The 22,905-nt window shown below is 39.7% G+C and overlaps 1 protein-coding gene across 15 annotated transcripts in view; it reads left to right on the top strand.

Moving 5' to 3' along the window:
- LOC127431219 (CXXC-type zinc finger protein 5-like) overlaps window positions 1-6,574 on the top strand; it is a 74,377-nt gene extending 67,803 nt beyond the window's left edge. For 12 of the 15 annotated variants that reach the window (XM_051681551.1, XM_051681548.1, XM_051681545.1 and 9 more), the window contains one exon: window positions 5,219-6,574. In XM_051681551.1, coding sequence (XP_051537511.1) covers window positions 5,219-5,263 — 45 coding nt within the window. In that variant the 3' untranslated portion in view covers window positions 5,264-6,574. The remainder of the gene's footprint in view (window positions 1-5,218) is intronic. The other 3 variants (XR_007895548.1, XR_007895547.1, XM_051681556.1) reach the window with 3 other exon arrangements.
- Window positions 6,575-22,905: the final 16,331 nt, after the last annotated feature.

Below are 22,905 nucleotides of genomic sequence, written 5' to 3'. Positions count from 1 at the left end.
TAGGAGGTTATATTTGTGCAGAGTCCCAAACTAACAGGCTTTCTCTCTGAGAAGTTTTGTCTCTTTAATTCTTGACATTTAGTCCTTTAATGCACCGCTGCTACAGCCATCAAGCGCCGCTTGTTCACTGACGGATATCAAAATCCTCTGCTGTGATCAATGTTCCTGTTACTATGCATAATCCAAAAAGTTTATTTGAGAGGTGTTGTGGAGGATATTTGTTCTTCAGATTCTGTTTGACACTGCTTTAATTAATAGTTTAGCTGTAAAAAGGCTTATCAAACTGTTGAATGGCGTAAACTACATGTCACGCCCTCACAATATTTATAATTTAATAGCCAGTGTATTTATGCGCAGTGGCAGGTAATTTTACACATTTACCCGCCACTGTCGACAAAAAATGCCACTAGACACAGAGATGCATGCTTAAGGAAACACATCTGATTATATTATGAAGAACAGACAAAAGAAATGCTGGCGATGCGCATGTCTGATTTGCTTTTTTGTTCAGAAGTTCATTTGCGCTTTGGCGCCCACGCGTGCAGCGCGATCATGTTTCGAGTGAAACAATTGTCATTTCAGTCACAACTGTTCTTTAATTGGACATTTCTTTCTGAGAAAAAGGAGTTTTAAAACAAAATCTTTTTAAGAAGTTTTTAGATGAAAACATCAAATCGCAATACTTACAGAATTGCAATATCGCAATACATATCGAATCGGCTAGGAAATATTGTTGTAATAACAAATCGGGAGGTCTGTGGCAATATCCAGCCCTAATATGAATATGAGTTAAACATATTATAAATATTGATCAGAAAAGAGCCATTGTACCATTGCAATTTGTACCTTTGTACACCACGGGTTGATTCAGCCTTACACTAAAATTACAAAGGAAAGCTTACTGAAATTGTCATAGAACTCTCTTTTTCATGTCTTTTTCAGATGCTGTCCCAAAAAAAGCCCAGTAAGATTAAACTGCTGCCGTTTACAGACTAAACACAATATACAGTATACTTGCACTTAGCTGCAAGAGTTTATAGTTTTAAAGGCCCTTTCACATGATTCGTGTCAACGTTCCCCAATGTAATCTATTGAGCAAAGTGTCAAGCTGCAGCATTACCCCCAGTGACATGTTGCAAGCTATGTACTACTATGCTAAAATATCAAGCAGTTTTAACTTTGAGTCTGTTTGCCACTGACTTTTCTAAACGGAATCAGTGATTACCGGACAATTTGTATGCCGTGTCATTACATCAGCGCAAGTATCAAAGCTACTGTAGATGGAAGAATGACTGATTCTGTGTGTATCTATTGTAGATACATAATGACTTGCTACCTGGCAACCTTGTCAAATCGTATGTCAGTGATGCTATCTGCAACTCTTTTTTGAATTTGAGGTCAAATGGCACAAGATGCATGCACTGAGATGTGCGATGAAACCCTGACATGAGCCATGTGTAAGGGACTCTGTCCTCTGCTAGAACATATGGATTGTGTAACCTCCAATAAAGTAAAGAAAAATGACTGCTGAAAATCTGGTGTCTTTTGAAATACTCCTGTTACCATGACTTACACCATGATTTTAGATTGTGTTGCCTTTGGAGCACTCTAGCATAGTCCACTAATCCTGGCCCATATTCTGTATCTGTGAGTATGGGTAGCTGATGAATAACCATGAGCTTTTTTTTTTTAAATTAACATTAAGATTTTATTAACTTTTTTTTTTTGTCCATACATGTACTTTTGTTGTTGAGCGACCTTGAGCTCTTGGAAAAGTGATATATAAATAAAACATATTATTATTATTTTAGATAAAAACAAATGTATATAATTGTATGAGTGAATGTATATTTTATGTAATGTGACTGGTCATTATTTCTTGTGAAGGAATGTTCTAGGTTCAAGACAATTTAAAGGAATAGCCCTGCTAAAAAATCCAGCATTGCTGGTCACCAGTTTATGTTGTGTTTTGTGTGCTGGTCCTCCATGCTGGTGTGCTGGTGACCCAACCAGGCTTCTTAATTAGCTAAACCAGTTTCACCTGAAAGACCATGGTGGTCAATCAACTTCACCAGATGGGTTTTGCTGGTGAAAAGCATGGCTATGCTGGTCCACAAGCTAGACCAGCACCAAACCAGCACTAACCAGCATTAACCCCTAAGCGTGGGAATTTCATGCTGGTTAAGCAGGATTTTTTAGCAGGTTCACCCAAAAATTTAAATTCTCTCATCATTTATTCACCCTTATGCCATCCCAGATGTGTATGACTTTCTTTCTTCTGCGAACACAAATTAAGATTTTTAGAAAAAAATATCAGCTCTGTAATCCATACAATGCAAGTGAATGGATGGCAAATTTTTAAAGTTCCAAAAATCACATAAATCAGCATAAAAGTAATCCATAAGACTCCAGTGGTTAAATCAATGTATTAAAACGTGATATGATAGGTGTGGGTGAGAAACAGATCAATATTTAAGTTCTTTTTTACTATAATTTCTCCTCCCAGCTCAGTCAATCTCCACTTTAACTTTCACTTTCACATTCATCTTCTTGTGTTTTTGGTGATTCACATTCTTCATGCATATCACCACCTACTGGGTAGGGAGAAGAATTTCTAGCAAAAAAGGGCTTAAATATTGATCAGTTTCTCACCTACACCTATCATATCACTTCTGAAGATATGAATTAAAACATTGGAGTCGTATGGATTACTTTTATGATGCTTTTATGTGCTTTGTGGAGCATCAAAATTTTGGCACCCGTTCACTTGCATTGTATGGACCTACAGAGCTGAGATATTCTTCTAAAAATCTTTGTTTGTGTTCTGCAGAAGAAAGAAAGTCATACACATCTGGGATGGCATGAGGGTGAGTAAATGATGACAGAATTTTCATTGGGTGAACTATCCCTTCAAGCTCAATCGACAGCATACTGTGTGAATTGTGGCATAATGTTAATTACTGATCCAAGGGGCAAGTCGAATTTTTTTTTTTTTTTTTTTTTTTTTGTGGTAATAAACATTAGCTTGTGCCAAAAATGCTGTTCATTGAACATTGCTTCAGTTAACAAGTTTTTCACTACTTTAACAACCTTTTTGCCATCAGTAGTTCATTTTAAATGGTCCTGCAGTTTGACAGAGGTCACAGATATTCCATGCATTCTCTCAATTAATATGTGGTTAAAAAAACTGCATTTATAATAATTATAAAATAATTAATTATAATTACATTTATTTTATATGGAGTATAGCATGTCACACGCATGTCACACCACAGGATATGTCAACTTTTAAGTGTTCAATTTGAACAACTTTTAACTAATTTCAAAGTGTTTGTGTATTTAATTAAGTATCTATATGTCAGTCTTTTTCAGGAATGCTTGAATGGTAGTGTGTCTGTGTGAGTGTGTGGGCTAGTGCATGTGTGATCATGTAAGTGGGGATGTGTTGGCCACCCATGGCTTTGGCCAGTGCTGGCAAATGTGTGAGATTCTGTGCCGCAGTAGCGTTACACTCAAGCATTGCCTGAGCTGTAGCCCCCCTCAAATCCCCTCATGCTGCTTCTTGACTTTCCTCACCTGGCCTGGTCTCAGAGCCCACCTGAATCGAGCCGCAGATGCCAGCTAACAGACACTGAAAGAATACAGAGAGAAAGAAAGAGACAGAGAAAGAGTTACAAGCGAGAGCAGTGTGGTGGGCGCTCGACGTGACTGCGTGGTGACTAAATAATGAATGTGGCGTATCAGGTTTCATGTGGAGCCAGGGCCATGGCCCATGGCTGGAGAAAAGGAAGGGGGAAGGAAAGACAGAACAGGGAAGGAAAGAGGGAGAGGGAGGAATTAAATGAATCACACATCTGCAGAGGAGGGAGAGCAAAGGGATGCTAAAAAGTCTGTGTATTCGTCTATGCTTAACTTGTTTTTTGACTGGAATACTTTTGTGGATAGTATAAAGAAATTGAGAATGAAATATAATGACATTGTAGTTTAAAGCTGAAGTATGTATTTTTTTTTCAATATTAAAATACATTCTTCTATTCCATCTTAATTTGCAGAGACAAATGTCCTTAAGTTCAGTCAGAAAACTCTGGCTCAAGCTGATAAGTTCTTCCTATGCAATCTTGGCAGCCAAAACCACATTTACCCTCCTCCATCCTAGCAGCACTTGTCTAGATGTTTTCATAGCAGTGTAAGCTAAAAAAAAAAAAAAAAAAAAAATGTCAGCCAATGCCAAACCTTCTAACTGTCATATCCAGTGATAAACATCTTTAAAAGAAATCATTCCAAGAGTTGTCATGACTGAACTATAAGCGATTTGTTGGTTGACTTTCCCAAAAAGTGTAAACACTGTGGCTCTGTATGCTGTCAAAACGTTGTTTGCTTGAGCGTCCCGAACAGCCTGAAACAGCAACAATGCCGTGAAAATAGGGTGGGACTATCTGTTTTTGGAGATCAATGGAACATGGAGGGAATGTTTGGGAAACCTGACAAACAGTCATTCTTGCAATTCCATTTGATGAAGCTAGGGGTACAGAAATTCCACACTTAAAGGAATGTTCCGGATTCAGTACAAGTTAAGCTCAATCGACAGCATTTGTTGTGTAATATTGATTACCACAAAAATGTATTTTGACTCGTCCCTTACTTTTCTTTAAAAAAAGCAAAAATCTTGGTTCCAGTGAGGCACTTACAATGGAAGTGATTGGGGGCCAATTTATTAATGTTAAAACACTCACTTTTTCAAAAGTATTGCCACAAGACATTAACAATATGTGTGTTAACATGACTTTGGTGTGATAATATTGCTTACTAACCTTTTCAGTGTAAAGTTATAGCCAATTTTACAACTTCGTTTCCATGACAATGTAATGTCACCAAACCCTAAAACCCTAAAATGATTTTAAAAATGACAATTTAAAGAACTGTAATGCTCAAAAAATACATTAGTTTTACATTTCTGCCTTTAAAACCTCCAAAATGTGGCCCCATTCACTTCCATTGTAAGTGCCTCACTGGAACCTCAATTTTAACTTTTTTTTATTTTGTTTTAAAAAAAATTTAAAGGAAAGTCGAAATTAATTTTTGTGGTAATCAACATTATGCCACAAATGCTTTAGGGTCTATATGTATTTGGAATTGGTTTGCTTTTGTCATCCATATCTTAATGTCTACTAAGTGCAACCTATTTCTCTTTCCCCATCTCTCTTTTTCTTTCTCTAAGAAGGTGATAATGCCGACGGGCGCGGCGTTCCGGTGGTTCCAGTAAGACTGTGACCTCTGATCTCCACCCAAAGCTCTGCCATCAAGTGCAATGCCAACTCTCGCTTGGATCATCATCTCGGGCACCAACACTGGCTGACAAACACAAACTACATGAAAAAAGAGAGAAACACAAGAAAACTATATATAAAAAAATTCATCACAAGATACAGAACAATACAGCAACAATACAAAAAGAATCAAACAAGTAATGGATGCACCTACTTATTCCTTGAACCAAAAATTAAACATAAATAAAAATATCTATGGCAACTTTCATTCCCTTTTATATGTTTCCATTTTGGTACCTTTTGTCCCTTTTTCCAGCAGATTTTTTTCTGTGGCTTAGACGTGGGAACTGTTCATTGACAAACAGAAATGGCGGACTCAGTGTGGACAATCAACAAAATTTCTGTGTTTGGTGTTAATGTTGTTCACGTGTGAAAAGATACAGTACTTGTGTAGAGAATGTAAATTTTATGGCTATATTTTAAAATTAGTGGCTAATGGCAAGCACTATTGTAATTTAGGACCATCGTTCTTACTTAAAAAAAACTCTTTATTTTATGATTGTTTTCTTTTGTTTTTAGTTTGATTTAAATTTATAGTTTTGAAAACTGATCAATGTCTGTCTTTCAAGGGAAAAGTAAATATTCAGAAATCTACAAATCTAGTTTTCTGAATGAATTGAACAGGAACAAATATGTATTAAAAAAACCCTACTCCAGCGACAGTGAAACATAAAAATGCCATTCTTTCTGTAGGGTTGTTACTACTGGAAGCTCCAAATGTAACATTTCGGTTAATCTGTTTTACTGCACTGACAGCCTTTTATTGTACTATGTCAGATTGCATAATATCACATCATGTTACATCACGTGATATCACGTTACATAGGAATCTGTGATTTCACGTGATGTTACATTATATTACGGATTGTCAGATTATTGTGTTCTCAGTGTACTGGTCTGATTTTATACGGAGCTCTCTACAGCAATTGCTCGGCTCAATTGAATGCACTGAATGAAAGAACTTCTTTTTTTTTCATGACATTTCCGGTAGCGTAATCTTTTAAAAAAGAGCAGCAATGTTTGTATTGGATTAGAACTATGGGCTGGTTTTGTGAATAAAAACAAATGCATGTATTTGTGTCAAAGATTTACAGCTCTGATGTCTGTCTATTTGCATGTTTTTAAGAAACAGCAACAAACGTACAAAAAAAAATATATAACAATATGGAAATGTTCGCAAATCCTATAGGTTGTTCCAAACCGTAAAATAAAAAGCTATGGGACAAGATATTTCATTTGGAGATCAACATGTTTCATCGAGAGTTTTTGCTTTCTTTGCCCATCACAACATGACAAATGAGATTTTGATGTCTGAAACATTTGATAGTTTAACAATGACAGCGAAGATGCACTGAAGACTGTGGAATGAAGTGCTGCTGGGATTGTCTTTGGCCCTCTGATCTTGCAACTCTAATATCACTTGCATTCCTTCTTAAGATACCGTCTGGCACTTAAATGTTAAAAACACAATTAAAAGACAATGAATTATTGATACTCCGCCAATGTCTCTTACTGATAGTCTTTGAAAGCGAATCAGCAGCAACGTAAATGGAGAGATTGCTTTTTTGGCAGGTCTGGGGTTGTCCGTGCTACAGATCACCACACAAAGAGTACATGACAGGGCCTCAGTCACTCACATGTGAATTCTGTGGACATAAACCATAAGCTGCACCAGTGGAACAAATTAACTGTTTTTTTTTTTTTTTTTTTTTTTTTTTGTTAAGGGGCAATATTTGCCCCAGTGGAATTGATTTCCAGGGGCATTTTACCTCTATGAGGGCATTTTGAAGACAGAGTGTTATCTATCTATGTAAAATACTTCATTTGCTCTGCTAGAATGCATTTTAAATAATTGTCTGGTCCTTAGGATAGATTATACAGCTCTGTACTGAATAACCAAACATACACTACACTCATACTAAACCTACAACTAGATTATGCTTAGAACATAACAGAATATCAAGATCTATATATAAACATTTTGTTCCCAAATGTTAAATAATTGGGGCATTTTTGTCACTTTTGGTGCTGTTTCCCTGCTGGAAAATCCAGCTTAAGCTGGTAGCTGTGTTTTGGAACATGGTAGCTGGTCCAATCTGGTCATTAGCTGGTCCAAGCTGGGAGACCAGCATAGACCAGCTACCGGCTTGTCATACCAGCTCAAGGTGGTCAAGCTGGTTTTTGGAACATGGTAGCAGGTCGACCAGTTAAGGACCAGCCTGGACCAGCTCATGACCAACTTGGATCAGCTCATGACCAGCTACCATGTTCAAAAGCACAGCTACCAGCTTAAGCTCGAATTTCCAGCAGGGTTTTGCCCAGAGTCCAGGTTAATTGCTGACCCTTAACTGCATAAAGATACTGTTACTATCTGTGTTGCATATGGACATAGTCAAATCAAACACTGATAACCTGAGAGAAAACAGTAGTACATGCATTCAGGAGTGAGTGGTTTGAAAATTAGGGTCACTAAGTTTTATTTATATTTTATTTTTAAGGTAAGGACTCTCCCAACAATTTGTTTATTATTATTATTATTATTTTAAATTTGCCTTCATTTTTTAAATAGGAAATTAGAGTGTAGACAGGAAATTTGGGCTGTAAAAGGGGGATCAGCACACGATGCAGGTCAGACTTGATCCTAGGGCACTATGAGTCAACAGCTCCTATCTGTCCTGAGCAAGTGCAGAGACCTCTGTGCCACAGCTTCAGCCTCTAAAAGGTCTGGGAATTACACAGAGAAATTGTTATGATTGCTAAATACCTTCAAACCACCATACATATTGATTTTTAAAGAATTAAGGAAAAATAGAACAGAAGAATAGCAGTGTGTGGTGCTGTCGAGATAGCTAAAGGTACCAGCTGCAGGCTTGTAGAGCTGGATAGAGTCCTCTGTGTTTCTGTGTGAGAGAAAGAAGTAGAGCTAGAAAGAGGGAGAGGGAGAGAATGTTCCCAGCTCCCCCCTGGTGACAACGATGGGCCAGGGCCAGTGCCATGGAAGGAAGCTGAGGCTCTGCATTATTAATGTGCGCCGCGGCGTCCTCGCCTCTTCCCAGCCACACAGCTCACTGCCCGTCCTTCCATCACAGAGGGAGAGCGAGAAAAAAAGAGAGAGAGGTGTGTGTGTTGGGGGGTTATAGAAAAAGAGAGCAAGAAAGGGGGAATTGGAAGGGGGGCAGTGTGAGTATGCCTGAGGGAGGACATAGTTTCCTTACTTTCTTTCTTCAGCAGAACACATTTGAAGAAAAATAGAAAAATATCTTAGCTCAGTAGGTCCTTAAAATGCAAGTGAATGGCGATTTCTCTTTTGAAGGTCCAAAACTCACAGACAGTCAGCATAAACGTTATCGATACAACTCCAGCGGTTAAATTAATGTCTTCTAAAGCGACACGATCACTTCTGGTGCGAAAAAAGATCAATATTTAAGTACATTTTAACTATAATCCACCACTTCAGAAGAGGGTGGTGTCCAAGCAGTCTCTCGTGTGACGTATTCACGTTGCCATGGATACCGAGGTAATCCCACATTCTCCACTTGGTTGAGACATCCTGGATGAGCACACAAACGCACTATTGTGAGTAAAGAAACAGGTAATTATATATCTAAACCAAAATCAACTAAGCTACTGTACAACGTTCCTCCTTCTCACTTGTAAACAGCGCTGCTCTTCCAGCTGTGACTCATGTGCCTCAGTTCTCGCGTGTTTTAAATGCCAATGCAATTATGTCACACGTGTGTACCGCTGCCGACCAGAAGCATGATTTAGAGTTAAAAAAACGTACTTAAATATTGATCTTTTTCACACCAACAGAGATCGTGATGCTTTAGAAGACATTAATTTAACCACTGGAGTCATATCGATGATGTTTATGCTGACTGACTGTGATTTTTGGGGCTTCAAAAGAGAAATCTCCATTCACTTGCATTTTAAGGACCTACTGAACTAAGACATTTTCTATTTTTCTTCAAATGTGTTCTGGTGAAGAATGAAAGTAATACACACTAGGGATATCATGAGGGTGAGTAAATAATGAGAGAATGTTCATTTTTGGGTGTTCATTAACTTTTCTAAAGAATTAATCACAAACATCCAAGAAATACAGACACACTAGCTCTGTTCCAAAACCTAGTGAGCTGTTGATGTAAACGCAATTTCAAAAGGTAGGACTTTTAATTAATTTGGCCAAATTCTGATGCAGCATCGCATGGATACTTCATGGAGAAGATGGCAGATGAGGTAAGAAAATATTTATTATAAATGTACTAACATATTACATTCAGTACATTTCAGAAAAATAGTTTAGCTTTATTAAAAAAGTATTACCGGGTTTAATACAAGTTAAGCTCAATCGACAGCATTTGTGGCATAATGTTGATTACCACAAAAATACATTTTGACTTGCCCCTCCTTTTCTTAAAAAAAAAAAAAAAGCAAAAATCTGGGTTACAGTGAGGCACTTATGGAAGTGAATTGAGCCAATCCGTAAACGTTAAAATACTCACAGTTTTACTAGTATGGCCAAAAGATGTAAATAATATTTGTAAAACATTGTAAAAACATGATTTTAGTGTGATAGAATGGCTTTCTAATCTTTTTCTGTGTAAAGTTATGTGTAGTTTCAAAACTTGTGATAACATAATGCCATCAACTCTAAAATGACCATAAAAAACTATGATTTAAACAACTTTTAACAAAATAATTCATGTAAGTGATTTTCTAAAATTATAAGCTTCACATCTCACATCACATCTAAACCCATCAAAAATTGGCCCCATTTACTTCCATTGTCAGTGCCTCACTGTAACCTCAACTTTTGCTTCTTTTCTTTTTTTTTTTTTTTTAAAGATAGAAAAGGAGGGTTGAGTCAAAATACTTTTTTATGGAAATCAACATTATGTCACAAATGCTATCAAGTGAGCTTAACTTGTTTTTACATGGAATATTCCTTTAAAACTGATTATTTTACCCAATGTGTGTGTGTGTTGTGTATTTGCATGCTTATTATAGTATCAAACCTCTAGCTTATAGCAACATGCTAACATCAAACTCTATTGAAATCAATTGCGAATCGCGTCTACCATGTTGAGTGTTATTTGTGTCACATACAGAGTGGCTAGCTATGTAGAGCATTCAAAATCAGTTACTTATAAAATTAAACAATTTCTGACAAACTTGCCGCAAACTTGCTGACGTCCATGAGCAAAACGACCAGGGCCCAGTTGTTCAGAAGTAATCTGATCGGATTTCGGCTATCGGATTGGATCAAATCTTGAAAATGGGTTGTTCAAAAGAAAAACAGGATTCTGAAATCAGATTAGATCACATAATCCAGTCTTGGTTTTGATCTGGATCAAACCTTCAGTACTATATTTGTTGTTCAAAACTTTTTAGTAGGATTGGGATACCTTTGATCCAAAAAAAATCAGGATTATCCTGATCCCAGCAGAAGGGTGGATTAAGGGTGGATTTCAGGAACAAAATGTAATAAAACTTTAAAATTGGTCAAATAATACAGCATATGATTCATGTAGCATATATACATTTATTTATATTTTGCACTTGATTTGTTCAACCATTACAGTGATAAAGTAGACATTAGCTACCAATTAAGCCTTTCAGTACAGTAAAGTAAAAAATAAATAAATAAAACAAAAATGATTTTGTCCCTATAAAATAATCCCCCAAACAGCTGTCAATATCAAACAAAAATAATATATTTAATTTTAACTGTCATTTATCACTGTATATTAATTACAATGACGCAGTCATCAGAGTCATGAACCACTCAAAAATAGTTTCTAACAATTGCACGTCCAGTCAGTCCCTTATTCTGAGAGTACGCCGGAGATTGGTCTGGGTCTTCAACAGGCTCAGGTGCATCATAAATGTCATCACAGAGAGGGACATTGCGCCTGGTAGTGATGTTGTGCAGGACAGTACAGGCAATACTCTTACCCAACTATGGCAAACAAAGCCAGACTTGATATCCGCCTCCTAAAAGCAGGGCTTCAAAAAGCTGGTCTCTCCACAAATGAAGTAGACATTTATTTAGTTAACTATTGGACATTTAGCCTTTTTATGATTTAAAACACGTGTTCAAAATATCCACAATGTATTTGTGAATAATGTATATTTGTTTGTTTTTATTTATTTGTTGTGACTGTTTAAAAGAAATTGAAAATGGAAGGGGATGTTTGTATTGTTTTATTGTGCTGTTTTCTGTCTCTTCAAATAAAAACACTTAAAGTGACCCCACGCTGGCTATTCTACCTGTTGTTCTTTACATAGCTAGTAGCCTACATTGTGATATGTAGTCCCATTTAGAGCACTGATAATCTGGATTTGGTAATCTTGAAAAGTTTGTATCTGGATCAGGGTGATCCAATCCAGTGTTGCTTTGAAAAACCAGCACAAAAATAAGATGGATTACCTGATCCTGGATAGCAAAACATGGGATTTCCAAATCCGGATCATTCTGATCCAGATTAAACTTTTTGAACAACTGGGCCCAGGTGATGTCTTTCCTAAAAACTCATCTGCTACAGCTGCCACATTGAGCGCCATATTGTCTCAGACAGTATTTGAGAAGCTTTTTTTTGTTGTTGTTGCAATATTACTGTGATTGCTGTCATTAGTAGGTTAGCATTAGATACTGCAGTGGTGTTCATGCAGTCGTAGGAAGTTAAAGGATATGGTTGTAAATGGACATGCACTGTAGATGCTTAAGCATGGTTGGAGGGACGGTAAGGTTCTGTGGGCATATTGTGGGCATTCATGATGGGTATAGGCAGTAGATCTTTGGTGGATGGTGAGGCAGGGTTAATCACACTGTTGCGGAGTGGAAGGTCAGGGTGCCGAGCAGACCTGTCACAGTAGGACAATCCTAGAATCTTATCACCGCCACACAGACATGCAACTGCGCTGATCTGCTCACCCTCTCGGCCAAAACACGCATGCCCTTCCCCCCGCCTCACGCTCGCTTCCTCACGATGGCCTCAGCCAAGACAACAGTGACAGCCAACAGAGCCCAATAACCCTGCTGGACTGCTTGAGAAGCTCAACGTTGCATTCATGCAAATACGAACAGGCAAAACATCAAAGCCTAATGCATAATCGCTAATTGATTCCAAGATTGCTGATGTAAAATAGATCTATGGTAACACTTTACAAAAAGGCTCCATTGTATGCAATTTGATCAAATATGAAAGTTCTTTAAAGCTGTTGTGTGTGTTTTTTGCGCCACTAGTCTTGGCACTAAACTGAATTACAAGAGTAGTTTCCAAATACTCCTCCCATTTGCCATTGTTTGAACAATCAGGTATCCCCATGGGCACAAAGCATGTTTTTTCATTGACGGACATCAATGTCTTACATTTTTTTTTTTTAAATAACATTTTACGCAAGCAAAAATATAAATTACAATTTTTTTCATGTTTTTGTAGATGTTTCACGAGTGACAACATGAAGTAGACATTTTTTCATGTCTGCAAGGAATTTTTATAGAAAGTGATCAGTCACATGGCATGTGCTATTCTATTTTATTCATCTATTTTTGACCATAATTTTTACACCCCTAGAATGCATATGTGGGTTCTATAAATGACTCCTATATGTTTATTATGGTGTTCAATGCCATTAACACTGGTGTTACTCTTGTAATAGGCTAAATTGAGGGTTTTTTCAGTTACCATTTGTTATGTGATTAAATATATGTTAAATACCATGTTCATATTCAAATTTATGTGTGGGATGCAAGCATTACAAATTGTCATTCAGTCGAAGCTTTTATCCAAAGTGCATGACATTAAACCCATCACAGGGACAGTCCCCATGGAGGTAAGATGACTAGATCCCAGCAAGGGCATAATGGTAATAGCTCCTGGACCACTTCTAAGTGTATTTCAACCTGCAAGTGATTTTTATTCTTTATTCAGACTCACCACTCCAAACAACAATTATAGCTACATAGAGTAATATAGAATATACAGTGCCAAATGTACTCTAATATAGAGTACATTAGGTTGTCATTTTAGGTTCAAAAATGTTTCTGGAAGTGAATTCCAGCAAAGATGGCATCCAGGGCTGCATGCATCAGCCGTGCAGCTGCCATTGAGAGAATATCTTTCTCCAGGTAGGATCAGAAATTCTTGTATGCTACATTTTGTCACATAACCTCATCATGTTGCAAGTTCAACATTTAGTAGTCTGATCATATAATGAGACAAGAAAGAGATGTCAAAAATCACTGCATTCCTTTCCATTCATTCACCACACTGTGAACAGTATACTGTACTGTACATACGTATATCCTGCAGAAATAGCAAGAGTAATATGGTAGTGTACTATTCCGAATATTACCAATGAGTCACAGTGTTCACACTTTTCAGGGAAATTAACCTACTAATAGCTACTTATAGATGTAATGTTTGATGAAAATGTTTGACTTGGGCTGAACACTGATTGTGGGTAATATCTCCTTATCAAAATAAATGAGCTTCAACATTTACACTCAATATGGGACGAAACTCTAGTCTAAATTAGGGTGTGGATTTAGGCAGCAACCTTACCCAGCTTTTTCCCGCTTCTGAATGTGGAAGAGCGAAAGGAAGAAGAGCAGAGGAAAGGTTTCAGTGCTGTGGGAGGCTGATAGCCTGAGGGCCTGTGGCAGAGGCGTAAACGAGCAAACTCAAGAGCTGCTGCAGCAGAGGAGGACATGTCACCATCACTGTGGAGATCTCCACCCAGCCAGACCCCTACTGCCCTACAACTTTACATTACAATGCACCTCAAAACCATAACATCAAATCACAACACACAACATCAGGAAGCTGTTCCTTAAATTGGTGAGTTCCTGCTTGTAACACGGCTCCAGCATATGCTCGTCTCTGAGGTGAGCTGACAGATGTCCACTCAGATAGTTACCTGTCATTGTAAACAATGACAGGAAGGCATTGTTTCATTTCAGCACATGCATGAGACACGTATTGCCCAGGGTGCATATGGAAGATATATTCCATCTGTAAGGGCACATGACACTGCTGTGTATGAATATAAAGAACTTTCAATAAAACATGACTGACGCATTTCTACCCACCTACAAGCTCTGTTGGGAATACCAACACGCTTCACCTGCAAAAGTAAGCAATTCAAGTCTACTGTATATGTGTATCTTCAGTTTACACACTAATTAAAAACAGAAAAAACAATAATTCTGTAATAATTTAGTCACCCTTGTGTCGCTCCAAACCTATATGACTGTTTTAACTCCATGGAATACCAAAAGAGATGTTACTCTTACTCTTTACCATGCAATCAATGCGTACAGTGACCTGTCAAGATCCAAAAATAACAAAAAGCACAGAAATGCATGCTCCTGCAAACATCATTGGGGGAAAATAGGGTGGCAGATGCCGTGACTTTTAGAAATGCTTTAGCCAGTAGTTACAAAAATGCTACACTAAAGAAAATTAAAAAATGCTTCTCTCAAAGTCATCAGAATTTCACCTTTTGGCATTGTTTTTGCAAAAAATGTATTCCGGGAAAGCATATAACCAGACTCCCCAAGACACTAAGTACACTTCTTTATTTGGTCAGGTTTCTGTGTGTACCCTGAGATTAAATTCTAGGCACCCATGGTACAGTCAATGGCAGGCACACGCTGACGACGTGCCCAGACATGGACTGATGGCTTTGACAATTGCGCACTGTTTCCATGTCAACAACTGCGCCTCCCGCTGAAAGTGTTTAGACGTGCTCCTTCCATGAACATGGCTAGGGGAAGATGTGGTGGTGGACGGCGCAAGCTAGGCCCCATGTGAGTTTTGGACCCCTGGGCTTCAGCCCATGTAAGCCTGTGCATTAATGTGCCTCTGATTATGCGCACTAAATGCGTGAGCCGTATCGGCATGTGGAAAACCAAGGTATACTTTGGCCATAACACACTAATTAACAAAGTTTGTTGAATCCCTTTTAACACACAGAACATCCCAGCATTTTTGTGGTTGTGATATATAAAATAAATAAATAAATAAATAAATAAATAAAAATCTATCTCGCTTTCCTTGTCACTACAACTCTCTCTCAGTTTTTTCTCTTTCTCTCGCTCTGAAGCAAAGAGATTGCATTAACAGCATCTCAGATAAATGCAACTTGAGAATCTCAGTTAAATAAATGGTACCTCTCTCTCTCTCCCACCATCAACCCCCCCAAAATACTCACACAATCACATACACGCACACACTCACGGAAGCTCACCCGCATGCGCTTACACAGAAACAGATTAAGCTCAAATCAATGGCTGGAGCTGAAACAGAGGAGAGATTTCACCCTGGCTTCTCGTTAAGGCCCGGCTGAGGCACGGAGGCTCGGGGGAGTGTTATTACCAGGGTGATGGTTGATAAGATGCTCGTTCCTCCACGCTGCGTCCCGCGGGACAGATACATCGTGCAGCCATGGAAACCGTGAGGCTAGGTGTTATGCTATAATTGGGCCAGTGCTTTTAACAGCACAGCCACACAGCCAGGTATGCCTGCGTCTTCAAATGAGAAATTATACCATGGTGTGTGGAGGAAGAGAGAAATAGAGAGAGCGAGAGAGAGAGAGAGAGAGAGAGAGCAGAAACGTGAGTCATGGACCTGCACCTTTTCTAATACTGCGAATCTTTCTTTGTCTCTCTTTCTTTCTCTCTCTTTACTCTCTATTCCTGCATCTGTAACTGTCTAGGTTTTTGAAACCAACATACAAAAACTTTGCTTGAAAAAACCTTTGCTTGAAAAAACTGTATACAAAATTAACTTATATATACAGTGTAATGGAAGAAGCATGCTTAGTGTTGACATGTATGCCTATATTATAACCAATTAACTCACCAAAAAATAATGAAGTGAACACACAAAGATCTGCTCTTCTGTGTTTTGGTTTGTTTGCATAGACTTTGAAAGGTCCAGGAGGGACTTGCAAGGGATGAGCGGAGAGGTAGGAGGTGCAGGGTGCAGGAACAGAGGAGAGCAGAAAAGAGGAGAGGGAGAAGAGTTCGACAGGCAGCTGTTGCTGCATGTTCTCGCTCTGCAGGCGCTGTTGATTACGATCAATTTCCCTCGTTTCGTTGCATGCTCTGGCCCTGAGTGCTAGTTCCTCCTGCTTTTTACCTGCTATGTGCTTTGTGTACCATGACAGTTCTCTCTTACTTCTTACACATGTTCTTTCTTTCTTTCTTTCTTTCTTTCCTTTCTTTCTTCCTTTCTCACCCTTTCTTGTCTTCAGTTTTTCCCATCATGGCCATTGGAGCGAGAGGCACATATGACTCATCCTGTACATGAGGCTAGAAGGTCTCTCAGGATCGCAAAGTGTGAGTGGTGCAATTAAAAACAAACAAACAACGGCAGCCTGTCTCCAATGCACACGCATTTCCTGTTTTCTGAAATAAATGGTAGGTTCTTGGGTGCAGCTCGGCAGCTGCCGGGATGCTGTTTAATGCTGGGCCAGTGTTGCCAGATGGGAGGCCATGCACGAGCAGGCGGACGGCAGATAGCTGTAATGGAAGGGAAAAGAGTGCTCTTCTGCAAGTGTGAGACCGCAGGCAGACAGAGTGCGAGAGGGTACACCCCTCATCGCTCTATCTTTCCACTCTTGGCAGCCTCTATCCAAATAAATTGCATCTCCGAGAGAACGGGAGAGAGTGAGAGTGGAAGAGAAAGAGAGTGGATGAGCGAGATGGCCCCTCCCGTGTGGTTCCTGGTTTCCAGTTTAATGACCCCCACCCACCAATGCTCATTCTATCTGAACTTTGGTCTCTCCCCATCTTTCCTTCACTCTCAGCCCTCACTTTCCTTGTTCCCTTGTCTGTTATCTCTAACTCTATCTATCTCTTGCTCTCTCTCTCTCAGGCATCTTCAGAGAACTCTCCCACCACAATGGCGTGGCTGCCGCAGTTCCACATAACACATTTCTCTGCAATTACTAATCCAACATCCTTTCTGTTCCCCCAGGGATCGTGCTTCTACACCTGTAGTCACAGTCGACAAACGAACCCTTTCACTGATTTACGAGAGTGAGCCGGCAAGCCATGTGACGGACACTGGCAACATGTTCGAGCCAGGTGGAAGCACAAAATCAACTTGATTTCATTCCAGAATTATTTTTTTCAAGCAGCGGTGTGGAAAGAGAGGACATCAGGGGTTTTCTGTATCAGGACGCCCTGCAAACACCCAGCTCCTCATTGACATTTACGCAGAATTTGGCAACTGCATGACTCACCTGTGACTGCATGGTATAGCATTTAAGAAGATCTAAAAAAGGGAGAGAGAGAGAGAGAGAGAGAGAGAGAGAGAGAGAGAGAGAGAGAGAGAGAGAGAGAGAGATTGAGAAAGACAAGGAGAGAGAGAGAGACAGCCAGACAGAGGGGAAGAAAGAGGCCTTTAAGCAGGGGAGGTTGTACGCTTTGGGTTGTGGCCCACCTTGACAGTCACCGGGGTCTGGGACCATCTGGCCTGCGTGTGTGAAAGTGTGTGTGTATGTAAGTGTCCTGTCAGATCTCTGGGCTCCTGTCACCTGCACCAGTGGAGGATAGCAGGAAGGAAGTGCTCTCATTCAGCCAAAAGAGAAAGCAAGAGAGAAATTGGGTTTTGAGCACCAACCAGTAAGACTTAGGATGCAAGCCACTGCATACAAAAGACATACAAACCTGTATAACATGCTTGTTTATAACACACAAAAGGTTAGAATGACTCTGTGCTTGAGTGCTCAGCTTTGACTAGTATGAATTTCCAGGCAGGTTTTTGCCGATTAATGCTAGTTTGGTGTTGGTCTAGCTGGTGGACCAGCATAGCCATGATTTTAACCAGTAAAATTTTTCTGGTGAAGCTGATTGAACAAGAAAGTCTTGTTGGTTAAACTATAGCTCATCCACAAATTCTGTAATGGTTTACCCCCTCTCATGGGTTGTTCCAAACCCATATGGCTTTCTTCCGTGGAACAAAGAAAATGATAATAGGTAGAATGTTAGCCTCAGCCACCATTCACCTTCATTTAGTGGCATTTACTACACAGGAAGCACTGCTTCCCCTAAAATTTTGTACGCATTTTTGCAATGATGAGTTTAACATATGTAAAAAATAATCTATATAAGTTACATATTACTCTTTGTGCATTTCAATATTTTACCTAATAAAAGTGCAAAACATTACACATCACCTTTGCACTGATTAAGTAACAGAATCTGCTTAATGATGCATAAATATGTCTATAGAAGACAATGAATGCATGACCCATAGAGCTCTACTGAAGATGTGCTTCAGCGGGAGTCTACAGCAGATACCTGTACCTGTAATTAGATTCATAAGGGTAAAGATCAATGTTAACTGGTTCCAAACACGTCATTTTGGGTACCGCCTGAACGCTGTGCTTCTCTGGGAGTCTATGGGAGCTTCATGTGTGCTTTTTGCTTTGGATCTGCATTTGATTGAACATTGGGCTTTCAATCAATGTATTTTTGTCCCGCATGGTAGCCTGGCTTCTCTACATGATGATTGGTCGAGCTCTCAAATGGGTGGGACACTGCAACAAATGGACAATAATTGAAACAGTTGCTGGGTTTCCATCAAAATGTTTAGGATTTTTAATGCGCATTTCTGAAAATTTGACTAAAGAAAATGTGAAATGTCGCACGTTTCCATGAACTGTAAATGCGCATTATCTTGAGAGAGCCCTCCTTTTTGTCATGGAGCTGCTGAATGACCTCTTTGCTTCGGGGAGAGTTGTATTTGCTGTAATAAAGCAATTGTACATTATGATATTAAATGCTGCCAGGAGTCGTCACAGAATAAGTGCAATAGCTCACATAATGAGGGCTGGAATGGCTATTCCCATTCGCCGACAGTCTCCATATACCTGAGAGCGCCAGCGATCAAAACAGTTCTGGTGAATTGTGATGACCCACTTTACGACGATCTGTGGTTGAAGCACTTTCGACTAACCAGGGCTACGTTTGAAGAATTGTGTGCCATGGTCGGGCCTTTCGTTGAGCCAGTCACGTCAAGCTCTCGCACACATACACCATCCGAAGAGCGCATTGCCATCGCGCTTTAAAAATGGTCATGATACGTCATCGTTAATGCGAATAAGCTGGTTCCTTCAATTTAATGCGCATTTTAACTAATGCACACCTCTTCCTAGCGCATTAAATTTTATGCGAATTTTGAGAGTTTAATCACATATTACGCGTTTCCATTCAGGATTTCTTATGCGCATTTTCAAAATGTGCATAAAAGTAGTTGGATGGAAACGCAGCTAGTGATGTACATGATTGACAGCATATAAAATGTGAAAGCACAGCAGTGTTTTTGCAGGTTTGGATATACACAAGCGGGGTATTTTCAATCTGACATGGAGTAGCTTGAATGACAAGTGATGACCATATTAACGCTGCAGCAACTTGCGCATGTGAACAAGAGACAAGAATACCACCAGTTTAACCTATTTTGTGTTCACTATGAGATTATCCACCAGAAATGAATAATCATCTGGCAATGTTTAGTTAGCTTCCATCGACAGAATCGCCGTGTTTTGATTATGCTGTCTAAACGGCTGTTGTTAAACAGTGCACACGTTTTCTCTGGACTGTAATGTAAGGGTTACCTCGAGACCGCAGTTCTGATGAGAGAAACTACAGTGGAGAGTAAGACTGGAATATATGAAATCTCTGTTTGTATTAATTGCACCAGGAGAAGACACACACATCTCACACATACTATTGATCAAGTCATTAATAACTTGTTCAGTTCGATCAGTACACACTATAGGGAATTTATGAAAATGTGCTTGTCACTACCTGAATTTTTCAGGAGTTAATTCAGTAGTAGACTGCGGTCGTCACTCCTGTAAATTACCGAACTGTGAGTGTACACAACGGGATTAAGCACTCAAAGGTGAACTGACAGCCATATTAAGCTGCAGTGTGGACGTAGCTTTTATGCATTTCACAGATTTAAAAAAGTCAGATACAGATTTGGAAGCAAGATGAGGGTGAGTGAATGATGACAGACTTTTATTTTTGGGTGAACTATCCCTTTAAGAAATCTGATGAGAAAACCAGAAATCCCATGCTGGCCACCAGCATCCAAAACACAGCATCTGCTGGTGCTCACCTATGCGGATCTGTTCAAAAGGATGTGTTTGTGTGTATATGTGGTTGTTTTCTAATTCATTCTTGTTGGGTGCGGTATGTTCTGGCTCCCCCAGTCTCTCCCCTGTTCGGTCAATAGCAGTGCACAGGCTGTGGATCGATGTGGTGTCAATACCTTTCAGACGCCTGCCTCTTTGTGCCTGTGCTGATTTAGCTAGCGTCCAGCCCTCTTTCTTACAAACTAGTTTTTTATTTTACGACCGTCTCACTTAAATACGCCGGCAGCTTGAAATTAGAGACGCAGTAGTAAATCTGTGACGCGGAGAGTGCTCTTCACCCTTGCAATCTCTCTCTCTCTCACCAAACACACCATAAAAGCACTGAAAGCATTGACAACTACCTGAGTCTTCTTGCATCACAACAAAAACTCAAACTTACCTTCCTTGTGGTTGTGTGTGTGTGTGGGGGGGGGGGGGGGCAGACTGTGTAAGTACGGTTTGGAGTTATGGGAAATTAAAGCTGATATTCAGCAAGAGCTTATCTCTTATCTATTTCTTCTCCACACATCTGCGTCCAGGCCAAAGTTCTGCCCCACCATAGACCTGTGAGCTTGACTTGTTTTCACCATTGGCTTATATTTCATAGCTATGTTGTTGTAAGCTTCATGGATCAATGATAAGGGTGTGTGTTTATTTTACATGGTAGTCAGACAGTGGATCACTGATTGCAGTGAAGGTAAATAAAATGCATGTACAGGAAAACTATAAATATACAGTATCTCAGATAGCACAAGAGTTTTGCAAATTTTTAGATTCTTAGTACCAGCATTTTAAGCCACTGATCTTTTTTAAGAGGACTTAATTATTCTCAAGTTGTGATGAGTCATTTGGGTTGGTGTTTGCATTCGCATGCTCAGAATTGTTCCAAATGTTGATTTATTTGTAAATATCACACTCTATTGACATATTGGTCGGTTGCCAGTTTGTGTGTGACTTGTGAGGTTACAACACACTTCTCTTTATCTCTCTCTCTCTCTCTCTCTCTCTCGCTCTCTCTCTCACACACGCGCACACACACACACACACACACACACACACACACAAACACAGGCTATTTGAAACACATAAATAGATGTAAGTGTCCTCGTCTCGTACGTCAATGTTCTATATCTCGCTTCCTCTCAGAAGCTAGCAGTGTGATGGAGAGGTTCGTTGCGAGTGCAGTAACATTATGGTAATTGTCATTACCAAGGCTGCAGCGGATGTGTGACCGACGCCATTAGAGAGAGTGCAATTACAGTAGGGTTTGGCGACCTTGCTGACTGGAGGAGGTCAGGGCTTCTCATTAGAGCGGTGTGGAAGGCAGCCCAGTGTCTCCAGCCTGCCAATCAATAGCAGCGGTCCCCTGGCCTGAACTAATCACAGACCTGCCACCCAGACCCACCCTCTCCAAGAGAGCCCGGGACGTGGAACGTTGATGATGTGATATGTACACACATTGGCTCCACGCACACACACATTGATGCTCACAGCTGAACATGATTATATAGATCTGGTCAAAGCAGCATCTGAGCGTCGGTTCTGATTCTCAAGGTTGGGTGTCGCTTGAAATTTGACACTGAGATCCGGCCCTGAAACTGAAGTGTGTTAGCTGAGATTGGTCACAGAACATATATGCAGTGCAGTGAAGTCATATCTGTCTATCTGTCTATCTATCTATCTATCTATCTATCTATCTATCTATCTGTCTGTCTGTCTGTCTGTCTGTCTGCCTGTCTATCGATAGATCTTTCTGCCTGCCTGCGATATTTACAGCAATATATGTCATTTATTAATAATAAATGTCTCTGTGGTTTATGTTCCTTGGATATTTGTGACATCAGTGGGCCACATGCCTTGCTGTCTGTATATGTACGTAATATGTAAGGTCACCGATTTGCAACATGCTGATATACAGTAATATGTAGTTTCTGCAGTATGTGAGTCAGTAATTTGTATGTTTATGCCTGAATATACAGAAAAATCATGTGTTTGATGCAGTATGGATATTCTTATGATCTGAAGGGATCATGTGTGTATGTTTGTGTGGCAAGCGAGCTCTGAGTTAGTTGTCCTCAGAGACAGGGAGCGAGAGGGGGTGGGTTGGTATTGTTGGGCCAGAGGGCTCCAGGCTCCAGCACATTTCCGCACTGTTCGCACTCCACTGCCTCAGTCCCCAGCCGTGCCTATTAAATCAAGGGCCCCACTCTACAAAGACTGCCAATTATGCCCGGCCGAGCCACCATTCTGCCTCCCTCCCTGTCTCTCTCGTTCTTTTCTTTCTCTCTCTCCCAACATCTCTCTATTTTCACTTCCGCTGTTGCTTTTCTGGGTGAAAGTCCAATGTGGAAAACCTGATCCTATCTCTACCAGTCCCACTATTCTCTCAGTTTCTGGTGAAGCCGTGGTGAAAACA

The sequence above is a fragment of the Myxocyprinus asiaticus genome, chromosome 40 (assembly GCF_019703515.2).
Source record: "Myxocyprinus asiaticus isolate MX2 ecotype Aquarium Trade chromosome 40, UBuf_Myxa_2, whole genome shotgun sequence".
Classification (NCBI taxonomy): Eukaryota; Metazoa; Chordata; class Actinopteri; order Cypriniformes; family Catostomidae; genus Myxocyprinus; species Myxocyprinus asiaticus.
Note: the sequence above shows the minus strand (reverse complement) of the source record. Positions and strands in the feature narration are given on the sequence as shown.